At 61.8% G+C, this 18,615-nt stretch overlaps 3 protein-coding genes across 3 annotated transcripts; all 3 read right to left on the reverse strand.

Annotated features, from left to right (window-relative positions):
• Window positions 1–17: 17 nt before the first annotated feature.
• On the reverse strand, window positions 18–7,551 carry ESRRA (estrogen related receptor alpha). Its single transcript, XM_058662859.1, has 7 exons — window positions 7,363–7,551; window positions 5,761–6,097; window positions 3,388–3,504; window positions 3,117–3,245; window positions 2,016–2,183; window positions 1,653–1,922; window positions 18–774 (listed from the first exon to the last, which is right to left on the reverse strand). The coding sequence occupies exons 2-7, from the start codon at window positions 6,083–6,085 to the stop codon at window positions 515–517; spliced, it is 1,269 nt and encodes a 422-aa protein (XP_058518842.1). The 5' UTR covers window positions 6,086–6,097; window positions 7,363–7,551; the 3' UTR covers window positions 18–514.
• Window positions 7,552–8,294: 743 nt separating this feature from the next.
• On the reverse strand, window positions 8,295–11,005 carry CATSPERZ (catsper channel auxiliary subunit zeta). Its single transcript, XM_058662230.1, has 4 exons — window positions 10,534–11,005; window positions 9,084–9,163; window positions 8,925–8,991; window positions 8,295–8,516 (listed from the first exon to the last, which is right to left on the reverse strand). The coding sequence occupies exons 1-4, from the start codon at window positions 11,003–11,005 to the stop codon at window positions 8,407–8,409; spliced, it is 729 nt and encodes a 242-aa protein (XP_058518213.1). The 3' UTR covers window positions 8,295–8,406.
• A 143-nt stretch (window positions 11,006–11,148) lies between these two features.
• Window positions 11,149–16,419, reverse strand: KCNK4 (potassium two pore domain channel subfamily K member 4). The gene is made up of 6 exons (XM_004596721.2): window positions 16,216–16,419; window positions 13,635–13,758; window positions 13,354–13,514; window positions 13,007–13,193; window positions 12,570–12,709; window positions 11,149–12,063 (listed from the first exon to the last, which is right to left on the reverse strand). The coding sequence occupies exons 1-6, from the start codon at window positions 16,402–16,404 to the stop codon at window positions 11,677–11,679; spliced, it is 1,188 nt and encodes a 395-aa protein (XP_004596778.1). The 5' UTR covers window positions 16,405–16,419; the 3' UTR covers window positions 11,149–11,676.
• Between the last annotated feature and the right edge of the window lie 2,196 nt (window positions 16,420–18,615).

Genomic DNA, 18,615 nt, shown 5'->3' on the forward strand with positions numbered 1-18,615 from the left:
GGGAGCTGGGGGACAGGAGGTGCCTGGGGCTGGAGCCGGCTTGGAGTTATTGCTTCAAGGGGATGGGGGCACCAATGCCCAATGCAAGTGACAGGAGAGGGGTGAGGGGGCAGGGGCCTGGGCTCTCCCAGCCGGCCGCCTCCGATCAGGTGTTGAAGCAGCAGCAGAAAGCGTCCCCACACTGGGAGGTGGCGGCCTCCATGCCCTCCCCTCCCTGAGACCAGGTGTCCGCCTCCTGTGCGCGGCCCCTGCAGCCCCCTATGGCTTCCGCAAGGCCCCCCTGCACTCTGGGGGCACATTATGGCTTGCAAGGGGCAGCGAGCACTGTGCCCTCACGTTCCCAGCTCCTGAAGCCCCTAGGCCGGGGACAGGAGGGTGAAGAGAGGATGTGGGACCTGCTCCCAGGGGCCCACGGCATTGCCCTGGCCCTGCCAGCAGGCTTATGGCACTGCCCAGACCCCAGCTCTGCTCTCCTGGGGGCCTGCCGACCCCCCGCCAAGCCCAGCTCTAGCCTTCAGTCCATCATGGCCTCGAGCATCTCCAAGAAGAGCTTATGCATGGGCACCTTGCCCTCCAGCTTCACCCCATAGAAATGGGCCAGCACTTTGCCTGCTGTCTGTCGGAGGAGTGGGAGCGTGAGCAGCAACCTGCCGGCCCGCCGCCGCTCGGCACCCCCTCCCAGCCCTGCGCGTCCGGCCTCGTATTCCAGCAGGGCCTCGTGCAGGGCCTCTCGGAGCTGTTCCACGGCCTCAGCATCTTCAATGTGGACAGAATCTGCAAGGGAGGGCAGGGAGACAGCTCCTGTATACAAAGGGCGCCAATCACGCAGGCCTGGCCATCACTGGGCAGGGCGGAACCCTGACTGGTGGGCTGAGACATCACTCACTGCTCCCGCCCAGGAGCCAGAACACCCCACCTGCCACATGAAGATGGCTCAGCACCCTGTGTGCCTTCAGGGCCCGCCCTGTGGCTGTCCCTGTCCTCCCTAAGTCTCAGATTCCTTTCGGCAAAATGGGACTGTGTGCCCCCGTCCGTCAGCATTAAGAACAGGATGGCGGGACAGCCAGGGTTCAGCCAGCTAATCCTCCAACTGTAGGAGCCAGATCCTGTATGAGCACTAGTTCTAGTCCTGGCTGCTCCACTTCCCATCCAGCTCCCTACTAATGGCCTGGAAAAGCAGCAGAGAATAGCCCTGAGCCTTGACGCCCTGCATCAGCATGGAGGACTCCATGGGGGTTCCTGGCTCCAGATCAGCTCTGGCTGGTGCAGCCATTTGAGGAGTGAACCAGTGGGTAGAAGATCTTTTCTTTGTAAATTTGCCTTTCCAATAAAAGTAAATATAAAAAAAAAAGTGACAGGCCAGAATCTCACACTGGAGTCGGTGGGCGAGTGAGCAAGCGGGCTCCCCTGTTCAGGCCCCGCAGGTCCTGCTTCCTGCCCATACAGACCCTGCCAGGCAGCGAGGACAGCTCAAGGAACTGGACCCCTGCCATCCAGGTGGGAGGCAGGCTATGTTCCCAGCCAGTGGCTTCCACCCCAAGTGTAGGTATTTGAGGCGTGACCCAGCAGGCAGGAGCTGTTTCCCTCCACCTGTCAGGTAGGTGAGCTGGGGGATGCCTAATTGGGGCCCACAGGCACCCACCTGGACTCACCTGAGTTGGCAAGAGCCAGGGCCTTCAGCAGGACGTACTCCTCTCGCTCTAGGCGCAGGGCTTGCAGTCGCCTGACGAGCTGCAGCAGGGCCGCCCCCAGCTCCCCGAGGCCGGCCGCCCGGGCCCCCTCTTCATCCAAGACCAGGTCTTCAGCAAAGGCTAGCTCATCTTGCAAGGGCAGGGAGCGCTGGGCCACACCCAGCACAAGGACCTCCATCCACACGCTCTGCAACACTGACATCTGATCAGACAGCGACAGCGACGAGAAGCCTGCAGGACAGAGGGCAGTGGGCCTGGCTGAGCACAGGTGCCAGAGCAGCCAGGCACCTGCAGTGGGCAGCCCAGCTCACTCAGGCCCTTTACCTGGGATGCTCTTGGCCCAGCTGATGGTGACCACGATCTCCCGGTCGAAGAGGTCACAGAGAGTGGCCACAGCCGGGAGGTGCCCGTCGGGGCCGGCCGGGTCAGGCATGGCGTACAACTTCTCAGGCTCAACCACGAGCAGGTGGGACACAAGTGCGTTCACCGGGGCTGCGGCAACAGTTGGAGGACCAGAATCAGGAGCACTCCCCCCCAGCAAGGGGCGGCATTCATGCTATCCCAGGGACAGTGGCTGGTGGGTGGGCTTTGAGCTTTGCAAAACCTTCCTCTGGGAGGCCGGCACATCAGAGGAAGCCACCACCAGCATCCCCTATGAACATGAGTTCAAGTCCCAGCTGCTCCCCACTTTCTATCCAGCTCGCAGCTGAAGTACCAGGGGAAAGTAGCTGAAGATGGCCCAAGTGCTTCCCACAGGGAAGACTGGATCGAAGTTTCTGGCTCTGACCTGGCCCAGCCCTGCCCGTGGCAGCCATGTGGAGAGAATCAGCAGACAGAAGGTCTCCGGGCCCGGCACGATAGTGTAGTGGTTAAAGTCCTTGCCTTACACTTGCCGGGATCCCATATAGGCACTGATTCTAATCGTGGTGGCTCTGCTTCCCATCCAGCTCCCTGCTTGTGGCCTGGGAAAGCAGTCGAGGACGGCCCAGAGCCTTGGGACCCTGCACCCACATGGGAGACCTGGAAGGAGCTCCTGGCTCCTGAAGGGCTCAGCTCCAGCTGTTGCGGCCACTTGAGGAGTGAACCATCAGACGGAAGATCTTCCTCTCTGTCTCTCCTCCTCTCTGTATATCTGACTTTGTAATAAAAATAAATAAATCTTAAAAAAAAAAAAAAAGGTCTTTTTCCTTCCTCTAACAAATCCCTGAAAAAAAAAAACCTTTTTCACTTCAAAGCCATACTACTTGGTGTTTGGTGCCATAAAGGATATTTTCACTAATTCTTACGAATACAAGTATGTCACAACAGGAGCTGAGTCTCCATGCTCTAAGAAGCATCCCGCTGGGCAGATGACGCCTCCCACACCTGCCTTCCCCCTCAATCCCGCCAAGCCCTGCAGCCCTCAGCACCCCAGAGTTCCCTCACCTGTCTTCCGGGGGCCTCCAGCTACTGCCAGGGAGCCGGCAGGGAACGGGCTGGGGAAGGGCAGTGGGTCCACCTCTGGTCGCCGCTTGTACTTCTGCCGCCCGCCCCGGACACGGTCCAGGCGCACTCCTTGGGTGGCAGGACAGAACGGTGACCGTGGGGGCCAGGCTGACTCGCTCTGCACCCCCCAAGTCTCCCCCTGCCCTGGCCTGCTCAGCAGCAGGTACCCGGCCCCTGCCCACGCCCCACCCGCACCCCGCCCGGTGCTCACCCTCCTTGAGCATGCCCACCCGCAGGCACTTGGTGAAGCGGCACGCCTGGCAGGCCTTGCGTCTCCGCTTGGTGATCTCACACTCGTTGGAGGCCGGGCAGCTGTACTCAATGCTCCCTGTGGGAAGAGGTGGGATTTCAGGGGGGGCCTCGGCCCCAGGCCCTGGCCCAGGAGAGGAGGATGGCCCTGACTCTCCCGGGCAAAGGGGAGGAAAGGGAGAATGAGATTCCATGAGTAAGGTGGGGCTGAGGGACGGAGTGCAAGAGCCACTGGGCAGGGGACTCTACCAGGACAAGAAGGGACTGGGGTCAGGTACTGTGGCCAAGCCACACTGTCCTTGCCTATTCTCGCCAAGGGCAAGCAGGGGGTACCTGACACCACTGACTTCCTTCCTTCCACTCCTAGTGACACCTGGGCACTCCCACTGCGCTCCTACCTCTTCCTCCCCCGCCTCAGCAGCCACTCTGGGCGTCTGAGCATCTCTGGAGAATCCCAGCGCTGTCCTGGCACACTCCCCCCCGCAATCAGTGGCTCCCTCTCAGGATGAGCTGACCCACACTGCAGTGGCATCTGCAGCCTACACCTGCCCCATCTCTCTGCAGGCATCTAGCCATCTCCTGGCTGCCTGGCACTACCTAACCTGCTCCCTAGCAGCCCATTCATCTTCTGGGTTCCTGTCTCCATGCTCCAGTGTCCACCCAAGCAGTAGAGCAAGTCACAGCCTGAGAACACAGGAGGTGCTGGCGCTGCTCCCAACCTCCTGGGCAACGGCAGGATGCAGCAGTCCAGGGAGCCAGCAGGCCATCAGAGTCACTCCCTGGGCTGTGCTTTCTCTTAGCCCACTTTGGATGGCTACCCTCAGGTCAGGACACTTCCTCAGGGCAGTTCTCCTGGAGCAGCTGGCACACTCTGCCCCTCACCTTCCAGCACATACCACAGCTGTCTCAGGGCAATTCCATGCCAAGTCACTGTTTCTCTACTCCCCGCTGCAGTCCCAGCTGTAGTCTCCGCTGTGTCTCCAAGGTCGGGGCTGCCTGAACCAAGTATGTGAACCCCATGGGTTCTAGCAGGGGCTGCCTGGGGCCTGTGCCCATGGGACCACTCACCATCATGTAACCCCCAAGTCCCCTGGACACTCATTCAACCTCCTCAGCTTGGACAACTCGAACAATAAGCCCAGGATTCATACAAAGGCACATGGGAAAAATGGAAGGAGAGTCTGCAGCTAAAACGCCCGGCTCACCATGGGCTCCAGACTACTGCTGGCCTACACTGACATCAGTCAACAGCACACAGCACACAGCAGAAGGGGAGGAAATGTGTGGCAGGGCCTGCTGCCTCTCCACTCAAAAGGAAACACAGGGCCCATGGCTGGTGAGCCCCATTATCCGCAATAAGCTGGGCTTTAAGAGCTTCAACTGTGCACCTCCAACAACCAAAGCTGGAATCCCAGTGCTGGGGCAGCCTTGTGATTCAGCAACTAAACTGCCACTTAGGACAGCCACAGCTCATCGGGGAGTGCCTGGGTTCAAGTCCTGCCTCTGCTCTGGATCCAGCTTCCTCCTAAGGCGCACCCTGGGAGGCCACAGCTGGGATGGCTCAAGGACTTGGGTCCTGGCCACCCACATGGGAGACCTGGATGGAGCTCCTGGCTTCTGGCTTTCGCCTGGCCCGGCCCTGCCTGGCTGCTTGGCAAGGTGTGGGGGAACCAACAGATGAACGATCTCTTTTTGTCTCTCTACTTTCAGATAAGTAAGACTTTAAAAAAAATGTCCAAATTCTCCCTTTTGCTGCGGCACCTGGGCCAGGATACAGGTGGGTGTCTAACCGCCTGAGGGGCGAGCCCAGCCCAAGGCACACAGCTTTCCACGTTATCTCCACAGTTCCCATGGTTAGATAAAAACATCAACAGCAATGACCTCACTTCTTGCTCACTCCCCTGAACTGGGAAGTGAGGACAAGAACCAGCGACTTTAGAATGCTGAGACAACCCAAAGCTGGGGATTGGAAGTAGCAGGCAGCCCTTGCCAGGCACCCCTACAAGTCTTCAGGCCACGGGGGTCAGTAACACTTTGGGGAGTCTGATGATGGGGGAGCATGTTCCACGCTGGGAGGAGTCAGCAGCCACCAGAACACACAGGGACCTCTGGAGTTGCCCACCAGGCAAAGGCACGGGACCAATGCACCCTGGTCCCAGGAGCACCCCACACCCTTTTGCATGCCACCCACCCCATCCGTCTTTCCCTTTAAAGGGCCATACCTCATGCGGGAGGCCTAAAGGAGCTGGGTGGGCCGCACTGGCAGCCTCAGCTGCAGCTGAAGGGGGTCACATGCCACCCACGGGGAACAAGGCAGGAGATGGGGGTTGCTCACCCTGGATGGTCCTCTTGAAGAAGGCTTTGCAGGCCTCACAGGATGCCACACCGTAGTGGTAGCCAGAGGCCACATCCCCGCAGACGAGGCAAAGGCGCTTGGGCAGGGAGCTGAGCACCAGCTTGCCCCCACCCTGCTCGCCAGGCCCGGCCCCCTCCCCATCCTCCTCCTCCTTGTGGCCTGAGTGGCAGCGAGTAGGGGCCGGTCCTGGGGCCAGAGTCACGGGGGGCTCAGGCTCGGTCTCCGAGGAGCCCTTGGGACTGTCAGGGCTGGCTGGCTCGGCCTTGATGTAGAGTGGCTCAATGCCCGCCACCTGGCTGGACATGGCGCTGGTCACCTGCAGGGAGAGACCTGTCGGTACACAGGCAGGCCTGGGGGAGACACCCTGCCACCAGGGTTGCCCAACGCTGGGCGAGGGGCCAGGCTTCGAGGTCCCACTGGGGGGAAGAGGGGGCCAGAGTCCAAGGCATGGCTGCCCAGGAGGAAGTGCTCCCCCCCCGTTGCCATGGGAACCGACTCCAGGACTCCCTGCTGGAAGACTGGGAGAAGCCAGGAAGCCCCTGCTCCCTATTCCATCCCAGGCCCTAAAACTTCCAGCCTCCCCGCCCCACCCCTGCCCCGTAGGGCCCCCAGCCTAAAGCCTCACAATTCCTCCCCCTACAAGATGTCCATGGGACCCCGGCTGGGCATCTCCACTCAGGAGCGCCCTGCGAGGCACACAGGTCCCAGGACAGGTGTCATACACTCTCACTCACCTGCCCGCTAGGTGTTCCCCACCTGCCAACATCTGCCCACTGGGCGCTGGGACCTCTGGGGTGCGCTCACCCCTGGCCTACCCCCACCCCAGCCCACGGGCCTCCCTCCCTCTTCTGCAGCAAACCCACTCCACGCTCAGAGTCGCACGCTGGCTCCCACACTCTCCCCAGGCCCTCACAGCCACACACACACACACAAACACACGGGAAGTCTCACGCCTGACGCACGCACCCCGCGTGTCCCAGCACGCCCGGTCCCAGCCACAAGCCCGCGGCGGAGGCAGACGCGGGGCTCCCGGGCCCGGGGCACGCGCTCTCCTACACCCCTGCGGCACAGGCGCGCACACACACACTCCTACCCCGCGCACACCTCGGGGAAGTTGCCTCAAGTTGCTGGCTCCCCTCCCCCTCCACCCGCGGTGTTGGGGGGGGGATCGCTACCAGGTTATATCAGGAAGTCAGCGGGGAGAACCGAAGAGGAAGAAGTCCTCCCCGGCCGGTGCGGTGACCTTTGACCCAGAGAGGAGGGGGGCCCCGGGGGCGCCCCACGTGGTCTCCCCAGCCCCTTCCCCGGCAGCGAGCTCGCCGCCCCCTACACCCCCGATCCACCACCCACCAACGCCCCCACCCCGGCCCCCCATCCCGAAACCCAGGCATGCTCCGAGTGCCTGGCTGCAGCGGGGCCCGAGCCTGACCCAGGCCGGCCCGCCAGGACCCCCGACGCCGCCCCGCTCCTGCTGGACCAGGTCCCGGCCGTGACCCGGGGCCGGCCCCCCGCCCGCCCCGCGCCCGCCCCGCTCGCACATGGCCCCCGCGCCCCGCCCGCCCACCCCCTCCGCCCCCGGACCTGGGGCTCCGGCAGGCCGGGCGGGCAGGCATGAGGGCCGAGCGGCCGGAGCGGCGGGGTGAGCCGAGGGGGGCTGCGGGCGGCCCCTCCTCCGTCGCCTCCTCGGACCGCGCCGCCCCGCCGCGCCGCGTCCCCTCACTCGGCGGCGCCGCTGGCGGCTTGTAGGACACAAAAGGACATCGCGGCCGCTTCCTACTCCGCTTCCTCCAGCTGACAGCGGGGGCGGGGCCGGCCGCGCGCATGCAAAGCAGGGGGCGGGGCCCGGCGCTATGCTAATCAGACCAGCGGGGAGGGGCGGCGCCTGCGTGCCCGGCGGGATCGGGGCGGAACCTGGCGCTGCCGCTGGGGCGGGCCTTCGCGAAGGTCACGCCCCGCGGTTGCGCACTGGCCTCTGCGGTTGCAAAAGGGGCGTGGCTAGCGGCGCCAAGGTAAAAGGGGAGCTGAGCCGGGAGGAGGTGGAGCCAGGAGCGCTCTTTCGTCACCGAGTGGGCGGGGAGTACTGGCGGCGAGGGGAGCGGGGCGAGGTCGATCAGTGGCCGCAGGGGCGGGGCAAGCGCACGTAAACGAAAGGGCCGGGCGAGCGGGAGCCAGGGACATCTGCATATTTACGAGGGGAGGGGCTTAGCCTGCGCTGCAAGGGGGAGGCGCTGCCCCAGTCTCTCCCCTTCCCCCGCGCCCACGGGCACTGGAGCCGCAGAGACCCGGTGTCCCCGCAAGGTGCGCGGTCCGGAGTGAGAGCACCAGACCTAAAACCGGCGAGGAGCCCCGGGCTGCGAGTCCCTGGAAGGCAGAACCGGAGGGGACGGGAAGGGACGCGGTCGGACACAGCTCAAGGTCACTGCGGTGACCGGATGAAGGTCACGAGGCAGGGCGGGGCCACGTGCGTCCGCCTCCCGCGGCTGCCACGCACGGACTCACGCACGGCCACAGACTGTTTTCTCCGGGGCTCCCGCGCACAAGCGGTCTCTTTATTTCTCCAGGGCTGCAGTCGGACACACATGGGGTCGGGCTCGGGTCTGGGGACTGGGCAGGGTGGCGGGGGTGTCAGTAGGCAGTGGCGCCGAGCCTCTTGCCCCAGCGCCTCCTGAGTCCCTCGATGTAGCGCTTCAGCTCTTTGGTCAAGAAGTGGTCCCTGCCGATCTCTGTCCGGTAGCCTAGGAGGAGGGCAGAGAGCTGCATGCCAAGCCTCCTCACCAGCTCTCTCTGCACGAAGGATCTGGTGAGGGGACCTGGGAAGCTCTAAAGTGCGAAGTGTTACAGTGCAGATGGATGAGAGCCAGGGCTGGGAGCAGGCCTGGGGACAGGTACTCCCAGTCCTCAACTGGACACTTCCTTGAGGCTGGACCACTTGGCATGTGAGGAAACCATTAGCCTCGCAGGAACTCACTGATTTCCTAGCTCCACCCACAGAGAGGAAGCCATGCCACGGGGGTGTCATTCCTGGGTCATGGAGGGGCCACCTTAGAGCCCCTTGAGACATCTGTGGATGCCAGGGAGGGAACTAGCCAGGCTGAACCCCCCAGGACCCTTGGTGGACACTGCTTGGGGGTTGGGAGGCTCACTTTGGAGCGCCTTAGTGAGGATTTCCAACACTTCATTCTCCATGAGTTCCATCAGGGGCAGCGGCAGCTGGAGGGGCAGCAAGACAGTCTCAGGTGCCCACAGTGGGCAGGCTCTCCCATGGCCGCTCTCACCCTCCCCCCCCACTCGCCCCCTCTGACCCTGTTCTGCTGCTCTGCCCAGTAGGCACGGTGGGGAGGGTGCTTGGAGACATTGATGAAGGACAGGGTCAAGGACTTGTCTGGAAGGAGAGAAGGGAGGAGTCAGTCCCACACATGCACCTGCTGTCCTCCCTCCATCTCCCAGGGAGGGACACCACCAGCCCAGGGACTGCCTTGTATGGAGGTAGTAAGGCCCGTGATTAACAACCTGGGCCTGGGTCCCAGCCATCTGACTTCCAGTTCTGAGTACCCATAGAGTGAGACCAAAGTGACAGCCAGTGACAGAAAGTTTTAACCCTCAAGTTTTGTAAAATGGGGCCATCAGAGTGGCTGCTTGTGGAGGTTGGGATGTTTAAACTTATAATTCCCACAGGAAAGCAGAGAGGGAGAGGCCAGCGCTGTGACCGCGCTGTGACCCTGGCAGGTTGAGGCATAGCCTACAGTGCCAGGCATCCCATATGGGCGCCAGTTTGAGTTCTAGCTGCTCCACTTCCCGTCCAGCTCCCTGCTTGTGGCCTGGAAATGCAGTGGGGGGTGGCCCAAAGCCTTGGGACCCTGCACCCACGTGGGAGACTCAGAGGAAGCTCCTGGCTGCAGGCCATTATGGCCATTTGGGGACTGAACAAGCAATCGAAGAGTCTCTATAACTCAAATTAATCTTTTTTTTTTTTTTTTACAAAAAAAAGATCTTGTGACCCATGCACATTAGTAAATGTTGAGAAATATTTTTGTTAGAATTTGGAGGGTGGGGGAAGAATCTGGTGTGGTGGCACAGTGGGCTATTCCTCCACCCTGTGGCACCAGCATCCAATATGGGTGTTAGTTCATGTCCCAACCGCTCCATTTCCCATCCCACTCCCTGCTTGTGGCCTGGGAAAGCAGTCAAGGATTGTCCAAAGCTTTGGGACCCTGCACCTGCATGGGAGACCCAGAAGCTCCCAGCTCCTGACTTCGGGTTGGCTTAGCGCTGGCCATTGCAGCCACTTGGGGAGTGAACCAACCGATGGAAGACTTCCTTTGTCTTTCTCTCTATAAAATAAACGTATCTTAAAGAAAAAGAAAGGAAAATGAAGGGAAGGCACAGAGCAGGTGGGGTTGTGAATCCTAGGCTGTGCCGATGGTGTCTCCTTACATCCTCCAGGAGCGCAAATCCTCCCACGGAAGGTCAACTCCGTGGTCTCCACGGGTGGGAGAATCCGTGTGGGCCGTCCAGCCTGCCCCGGGGTCACCCAGCTGCAGGGTCCAGCGTAAAGCTCCCGGCAGAGGGCGCCCCGAGAACAGCCGGCGGCTGGAACCGAGGCGCAGGCCCCCTGAAACCTCGGAGCCCCAGCACCCCGGCTCTGCCTCGCGCCCCAGTGTTATTAGAGCGACAGAAATGCAGGTCGGCCAGTTCTGCTGTTCCATCCCCACCTCCCTCCCTCACCACGCCGGCGGGCCAGACCCCACTGACCGGTGGACAGATTGGATTCCTCGTTGTCCTCCTCCACGTGGCCTTCCTCCGAGCTGCCCCGGTGCAGCTCCTGAGCCAGGAAGGTGTGCTGGTCCTGGGCCTCCGACTCCAGGCGCGTCCTATCCCCCTTGGCAGCGCTCACTTCCTCCTCCCTCCAGAACTCCTCCGGGCTGAGCCAGCCGGGAGCCGAGGTACGCACGGTGCCACCGTCCTCGTCGAACTTCTCGCAGATGTAGGACAGCGGCAGGTGCAGCTGCGTCTGCGACAGCGTGGCCGTGGTCCACAGATTACGGATGTCGTGCTCGCTGCTCCGCTCGGAGCTCTGGCGCTCCAGGGACTTGGACACCTGCGGACCACACACAGCGAAGGGAGCCCAGGGGGTGGGGGGAGAGAGGGAGAGCTTGGAGACTGGTGGGGGATCTAGGCGCCGCGGGGGGAAGGATTTTCTCACTTTAAAAAGGTTTTCCTCCATGATTCCGCCCTCAACGGACCCAGTCGCCACAGGTCTCAGGGTCACGCTCCACGAACGGGGAAGGGGCGCGGGGTCGGGCTCCCCCTCCCACACAACGGTGAGGGTCTCGCGCCCCCAGAGAGTTGAGCTGGCAGTCTCCCCACCACCATAACCCTGGATACCTGTGTCCTGCTAAACCCCCTCGCTAACGCAATATCTGTGCGCAAAGGGGAAACGCACAGCCCACTTGGAGCCAACCCTCACGTCCTATTCTACCCAGGCACAGACCTGGAGCTGTGAGCCCAGCGTGGGAAGCGGGAAGGATCGCAGGAGGCCAGAGGGGCCCCACTGCAAGCCAGCCCCCTCCCGCACCCCATCTCGCTCCCCACCCACGCTCCGCGCGCTAGCGCGCACTCCTGCTGCGGGGCCAACCGCCTGAGTTTATTGATGGCAGACTTGGAGGCACAGTTAGGAGGTGCTGTGAGGGCCAGGCCCGGCCCCCAGGGCAGCCACACAGAAAGCCTGGGAGGGCTGGAAGGGGCTGGAAGTTAGGAGCAACGGGGCAGGGGGAGGGCTGCCGCCCCACACTTCAGCCGCGACCGAAGAGGGCTCTTTGGTCAAACAGGCCAAGCATGCCGGGGAACCAGGGCAGAGGCAGAGCCCTTAGACAGGCCTGGGCCAGGGATCCTGCCCTACACCGGCACGCCTTTGCCTCGGGGCCGCGCAGGGCCACGGGGCCGAGCGGGCTTCCTAACAGGGTTAGGGCGGCGGCGCCCCCGCACTGTGCGGGGCTGTGCAAAGCCGCGCTCGCTCTGCGTGTCCGAGGACTCATCGATGAAGGCAAAGTTCTCGCCGGGATAATCCAAGGCGGACGCCGTGGGCGGGGAAGGCGTCTCGGTCTTCTCCGGGGGCGCAGGGGACGGGGGCTGTGCGGGACAGAGCGCCGGAGGCAGCGGTGGCCGCTCCTTCTCCAGAGCCGGCGGCGGCGGTGGCTGTGGGGTGGCGGGCCCGGCTCGTTGGGTCACCCGCGCCGTCACTGTGCCCGTCCAGCTGGCAGCCTGCGCTGTAAGGCCGCCCATCTGCGCGGGGAGGAAAAGCAACTCTTGCCCAGGGACTCTGGGTCGCGCAGGTCCCCTGCAGCCTGCACGACCCTTTGATTCCACCCAAGCGTCCCCTTCTACCCCAAACCACTGTTTTTTTTTTTTTTTTTTCAGCTCTCCCTGGGATAACCCACAGGCTGAATCCTTCCTTCTGGTAGCTTTGCAAAAGACTAATGAGTCCCCCATTAAGTCTAAATTTCAAAAAATAGCAAAGAAAAGTTGAGTATTAGGTATATCCCAAATACTGCATGGGCAAAACTTACAACGAAAATGTTTGCCTGAAATTCACCGTTTAGCCAGTCAGGCTTTCTGCATTCTTATTTGCTGAATCAGCAAATAAATAAAAGTCACCTGCAAACCTATCCGAGTTTGCCCTGAGGAGCAACACACACATGCGACACTGTGTGTTGGAAGGTAGGCCATTTGGGCAACCTGCTGCAGGCGATGGCGCAATCGAGCGTCTCCAGGCCCTTGGAGCCTCATACCTCCGCCCGAGTGCGACGGGACACCACTCGCAACCAGTTCCCGATGGTGGTGAGCACCGAGGCGAAGTAGGCCAGGCCCAGCAGGATCCAGAACCACACTAGCGGCTGGTAGGCTGGAAAGTCCTGCCTGGGACCGGCGCCTAGAAGTTGACCCCGGGGACAAGAGCCGCTGATTCACTGTCCCTCTCCCCAGCCAGCGCCACCTCCTCCTCACCCCAGGGCAGTGGGTGAATGTACACGGAAGGGTAAGTTTTCATGAAAAGGACACGTGTGAGCATGCGTAGGGGCGCAGGCATGCAAGAACGCCAGAGTGCCGGAGGCACTGCAGGAATGAGTGCGTCCTGTGACGGATGAGAGGCGGGGCTGGGAGCGCGCAAACAGCCCCAGGCCTTTGCCGAGAGGGGCAGGCGCGCAGGCACGCGGAAAGGCGGCCTCACCGGCCACATAGTCGCCGAAACCCACTGTGGTGAGCGTCACTATGACAAAGTAGATGGCCTCCAGCTTGCTCCACTTCTCCATATAGCAGAACACGAAGGTGGGCGTGAGGACAAAGAGCAGGCAGCCCACCAACAGGAAGAGCATCGCTGACAGCACTCGCACCAGCTCCGGGGGCACGTGCCACTTCTGCAGGGGAGGGGCGGTGCGCAGAACCCAGAGAGAGCTGACCGCGGCCGTTCCCCCTGCACCTGCTGCCCTTACACACACACACACACACACACACACACACCCCTCCCTTTGGGGACCTGGGAAAAGATAGTATGGCTCCTAGAGCACGGGCTCTCACCAGAAAGATGGCTTCGATATGACCGATGCCACGGCGCAGGGAGGAACCCAGTCGGTCCCCTACCCCAGCAAGCAAAATTCCAAAGAGCGGGATCCCCACCAGCGCGTAAAAGATGCAGAAGAGGCGCCCAGCATCAGTGCGGAGGGCTGCATTGCCGTAGCCTGGGCAGAGAGGGGCAGCAGAGAGATCCAGGGTCTGGCACTTGCCCCCCACACACACACACATATACACCCAGGGAGCTTCTTGCCACTGCCCCCCCAAGTCCTGGCCTCTTCTCCCACCGATGGTGGTGATGATGGTGCCCGAGAAAAAGAAGGCACTGGCCAGGTCCCAGGCGGAGTGGCTGCTGTTACTGCTCGAGTTGGTCCCAGGCTCCGCACCCTCTCCCAGGGCAGTAGCCACCTCCTGCGGGACAAGAAGCAGAGGGAGGAACCTCAGGAGTTCCTTCCAGTTCTGGCCCACACCCAGCTCTGCCCTCCCCTCACCCCAGCCTCCTGGGATAGACTTCCTTACAGCTCTCCAGAAGCCAGAGCCACCTGCAAGGAAGTCTGGTTGGACCTCCACAAGGGACTACAAACCTTGGTCTGTTTAGTCCCACACAACAGATGTCCACCCTGGGACCCAACTGCCTGGGTGCAAATCATGGCTCTGTGTGAACTTGGGCAGGTGGGAGCACCTGCTAGATTTGTTGTGAAGACTGCAAGCCCTTATGACAGAGTAAGTACCATACTGGTCAAATCCATCCCTACTGGGACTTACACCCTGGGAAGCCCCAGCTTCCCACACACCTTGCCCCCCTGCTGCCCCTGAGCATGCTGGATTTGAGTCTTGGACAATGTCATGGAAATTAGGGACTCTTCTTCCAGGAAGAATTCCATGCAAGCATGCTCACACATGACACACACCCCAGCCCCACGAGGAATCCTGAGCTTCATAACTCAGTAGATACAAATACAGAGGTGTGATGTGGCATGTCTGTCCCTCTTGGAAGCCTGCAGGTTAGGAAGCAGGGTGCGAGTGGGGACAGGGTGTGTGTTTGGAGGATGGGAGGGGGGCCAACAGGAGCCCCTCCCCAGGTAGCAGAAGGGCAGCGGCTGTCACTTGATTTGGCCCTGGCTGGGGTCCTTACTAGCAAGTCACTGCTCAGTTATCCGTGGAGGAAGCCGTAAATACCCCAGCCCAGCCAGCCCACAAGCTCCCTCTCCAAACTGGTCTCAACTTCCCTTCCCTCCAACCCCCAGACTTCTCCCCAGGGACCCCATCATGGCAAGCCAAGTGGCAGCAGCCTGGCCACCAGATTGTGTGAGATTATTCCATTTCCTTTAAAGAAGTGTTCTTAAATAAAAGCAAGAGGTGAAGTGTCTGATTAAAAGCGGTTTCATTTTTATTTGGCCATGAACTTCCTCCTGAGGGTGCCGAAAGCCCTTCGTCATCACAAGCATTCTAGTTTTTGCTTCTGACGGCTGGGCATCTGCTAACTTCAGAGGCTGCAGAGGGAGCGTGCCAGCTTCCTCGCCTTAGTCCCCTGCTGGTCCCCTCCCTGGCGGTGTCTGGTCCCTAACCTCTGCCCTGGTTCACTACCATCACCAGCTCTTCCAAATAGCCCCTAGCAGCTCTCTGTTTGCACCCAGCACCCAGCCCAGGAGGTGCTGGACACAGACGGAGGGAGGGCTCCCTGTCGGCTGTACATCACAGTGATCTATCCATATCTTCTTCCCTAAATGGGACATTCTCCTCCACAGCACCACCTGCACCTGTTCCTTCCCGACACCCATTGCCCTCCACTCTGCGTGAGGCTGTGGCACCTAACACACAGTAGGACCACACTGTTGCACCCCAGGGAATGGAAGAGAAATGAAACAGCTGTCTCCTGCCCTTCCATCCCTGCCCCCTCTTTCCCTTCTTTCTTATGCATGGGGGCAGTGGGAGGGAGGAAAGCACTCCAGTTCTGAAGATAAAATAGGTCAGATTCCCTCCCTTCCTCCCTGCAGTGTGGCCAGTCACTCCACCCCAACTTCTCTGAGTGCCATCCATCAGCTTGCTGTCTGGAAATGCCAGGTCACCGCATCCCAGCCCCACTCCTCCTTTACCTCTGCCCAGGTCCTGCCTAATTTCGGGAATCCAATAGGAAGCTGAGGTCCTTCCCTTCACAAAGAACAGACAAGGGACAAGGGGGGTGTGTGTGTGTTGGGAGCGGGAGGGGGACTCTTCATTTATTAAAGTTACAGCATGAGAAAACCCAGCAGTATCACAGTGGGTGGAGATTGGCTCAGGAAGCCACCAGTGTCCAAAGGTGACTCGCCCACCTCTGGCATCCACACTGGCACAGAAGGGACTCGCCCCAGCCACCAGCTCCTGTTCACCCATGCAGGCAGAGGAGGAGAGCTCATGGTGTTCTTGGGCCTCCCTGAAGCATCTGGGACTCCAAAAACGTATAAGAACTGGTGGAGACAGGGATGCCAGGTGGAGGCAGAAATGCCAGTTTTAGCAAAGGGAAGCTTCACCCCGGGAATATGCTTGTATTTACAGAGGCATCTGTGGCTGAGCAGGCATCCACACCTCCCCTGGAGTCTCTGGCAAACTCAGCAGGTGCCTTACACCTATACAAAGATAGCATGTTCTCCAGCCATTTCCATCAGCCACCACCACACGCAGAGACAGTCCTGGCATCCAGTCCTGGACCAGGCTCCATTAGGAAAATAAAATTACCCCCAAGGCTGCCATGCAGGGTGTGCCCCTCCCAAAGGATCCCCGTATCCCTCAGGGATGTCGTGGGCAAGCAGCACCCTAGCACAGGGCCACCTGGCATGGTGCTGGTGCCTTGAGGACCGTCTCCCGCCCCCCCCCCCCCGCCGCACGCACCTCCACGAACTGCCCCAGCTCCTGCTGGCTCACGCACAGATGGTCCCTCAGGAACTTGTCCTGGGTCTCCCCAAGCCCTCTCTGGGCCTGCTGCTCGTGAGGCTGCTCCAGGGCCTGGAACACCAGGGCACCCAGCACCAGATAGAGCAGCACCAGCGCCAGCAGAGCCAGCAGTGTAGTGCCGCGCATGGCGCGCCCGGGCGCGGGGCCGGTTCCAGTGCCCGAGGGGGGAGGCTGCGCAGGGGGCTCCTGCGGCGGAGTGGCGGTCACTGCGGGCAGAACCAGGGATTCTTCAGTCAGCACTGACCCGACACCCCACTTCCTCCTCCAGGATCCCCAGTCCTCCTGGCCCACGGATGTCCCCCTCACACCTCTCTGGCTGGATCCTTGGGACGGGGTCACACGCAGCCTCCCACTTCAGCCTCCACCTTACCTGCAGGGGCACTCCAGGGGGTGAGAAGAGGCTCTGGCACCGGGAAGGGAGAGGAAGGAGGATGAGAAGGGAGAAAAGTGCCTGAGTCTGCCTAGGGGGAGCGAGGAAATGCGGGGGACCTGGCGGGGGCGTGAGGGATATGCCTTCCTTGGAGGGGGGGCGCAGAGGGAGGCAGCGCAGGGCGAGACTAGGGCTGGCGGGTCCCTCCCTGGCTCGCGGGGCGGCGACGGTGGCATCATCCCCGCTTCTCCCTTCCACCCGCTTCTCTTGGCTCCCAAGCTGTCCCTGCCGGGCCGGGGAGGCAGCCTCTAGGGTCCCCTGCGCCCCGCCAGGCTTTCGAGGAAGCCCTGGGCGGGTCCCGCACGAATGGCAGCTAGGCGAGGCGGGCAGCGGGGCACGGAGGGCACGCGGTTTCCAGAGGGCGCGGGGCGCGGGACGGGAGGGGTGAACTGATGCAGCAGCCCCCGAGACTGCTGTCAGCCTCCGGGAGAGCGGGAGGCGGCTCCCACGCTCCACCGGGCGGCTGCAGGTGTCGCGCCTCGGGGACTGCACACACGCATCCCCGCGCCCTCTGGCACACGGCGGGGCGCGCCGGCCAGACAGAGGCACCCCGGTCGCCGGCGCGCACGTGTGCTCTGCCTGAACCACCACCCCGCGCCCGCCTCCGCGGACACTGAACCCGGCGCGTCTCTCCCCACCGCCTCCCCCGCATCCTCACGCCGACGCCTAGCAGCGTGACGGGCGGTAGGACGCACGGTTGCACTACTCCCGAAGGCACCCACGAAACCGAGGTGGGCTTCCCTGCTCAGGGTGAGGCCACAAGGGTCGCCTTGCCTTCCATGCACTTACTGTCAGCCCCGCGGCGGCTGCGGCCCGGACTCCCGCGCGGCCTCGCCGGTGCCGGATGGGTCAGAGAAGCAGCGGCGGCAGCAGCAGGGGCGGAGCGGGCGGCCGCCAGGGCTGGGACCCCCGCAACACACACACTCCGGGCGCCGAAGCCCCCTCCTCCCTCACTTAACCCTGCCGGCGCCGCGCCTTCTGCCGCGCCGCGCCCTCGCCGCCGGCGCCACCACCCTGAAGCTCTTTTCTCTACCTGGGTCCGCGGGGTTCTCCAATCCGCTCTGGGGAGAGGCAGGAGGTGGTGGAGAAGCTGAAGAGGATTCGCCGCAGGGTCCAGCCTCCTAGGCTCGGCCGGGAACTCCAGCGTGGCGAGCGGCACGCCCCGGCCTGGGCAGCCCAAGGCTCCAGCCGGGCACCTCGTTCATCTCCCGGCATTTTCCAGGCCTCTCATCTGCCCGCCCCTTGGGGACAGCCTGGCCCTTGGGCTCAGCACTTACGAGAAAGCATCCCCCACCAAGGGGACCCTAGAGTGAGGGAGAGGAACTCGCCGAGGCCACCCGACTGGGAAGGGGAGACCAAGGGCTGTGGCATCTTGGTTCCCCGGGGAGCTAGCCCCAGCAATTCCAGCGGGAGCTGGTGCAGCATTCTCTCACCGCCTACACGGCTCCTCCCTGCTTCCCCCACTTCGCTGCTGCCTCTGGGCTCCCCTTACGGTCCTGGGGTGCTCGCCTGGTGTGCAGCTTAAGCCTGGGTCTTAAGGCTGACCAACCGCCTGCCACTGAACGCTCTGATTTCCAAATCTCCCTGAACCACTTCCAAAAGAAAAGATGCTCAGGGTGTATAACTAAATGTTCAAAACAGCTTGGTGGGCACCAGGATGTACCCTAAAATATTAGCTTTTTTTTTTCTTTTCCTTTTTAAAAGATGTATTTTTTTTTAAAGATTTTTATTATTATTGGAAAGCCGGATATACAGAGAGGAGGAGAGACAGAGAGGAAGATCTTCCATCCGATGTTTCACTCCCCAAGTGAGCCGCAACGGGCTGGTACGCGCCAATCCGATGCCAGGACCAGGAACCTCTTCCAGGTCTCCCACGCGGGTGCAGGGTCCCAATGCATTGGGCCGTC

This window comes from Ochotona princeps, chromosome 4, assembly GCF_030435755.1.
Source record: "Ochotona princeps isolate mOchPri1 chromosome 4, mOchPri1.hap1, whole genome shotgun sequence".
NCBI lineage: Eukaryota > Metazoa > Chordata > Mammalia > Lagomorpha > Ochotonidae > Ochotona > Ochotona princeps.

Coding starts and splice junctions, on each gene's coding strand:
- ESRRA (XM_058662859.1), bottom strand. CDS start 6,085: ATGTCCAGCCAGGTGGCGGGCATTGAGCCACTCTACATCAAGGCCGAG. Junction 3,246..3,387: donor GGTGGGCATGCTCAAGGAGG/GTGAGCACCGGG, acceptor CTGCCACCCAAG/GAGTGCGCCTGGACCGTGTC. Junction 2,184..3,116: donor TGGAGGCCCCCGGAAGACAG/GTGAGGGAACTC, acceptor CTGTTGCCGCAG/CCCCGGTGAACGCACTTGTG.
- CATSPERZ (XM_058662230.1), bottom strand. CDS start 11,005: ATGGAGGAAAACCTTTTTAAAGTGAGAAAATCCTTCCCCCCGCGGCGC. Junction 9,164..10,533: donor GGAATCCAATCTGTCCACCG/GTCAGTGGGGTC, acceptor CTCTCCTTCCAG/ACAAGTCCTTGACCCTGTCC. Junction 8,517..8,924: donor CCTCACTAAGGCGCTCCAAA/GTGAGCCTCCCA, acceptor CCCTCCTCCTAG/GCTACCGGACAGAGATCGGC.
- KCNK4 (XM_004596721.2), bottom strand. CDS start 16,404: ATGCGCGGCACTACACTGCTGGCTCTGCTGGCGCTGGTGCTGCTCTAT. Junction 13,759..16,215: donor AGCTGGGGCAGTTCGTGGAG/GTGCGTGCGGCG, acceptor CTTGTCCCGCAG/GAGGTGGCTACTGCCCTGGG. Junction 13,515..13,634: donor CACCATCATCACCACCATCG/GTGGGAGAAGAG, acceptor CTCTCTGCCCAG/GCTACGGCAATGCAGCCCTC.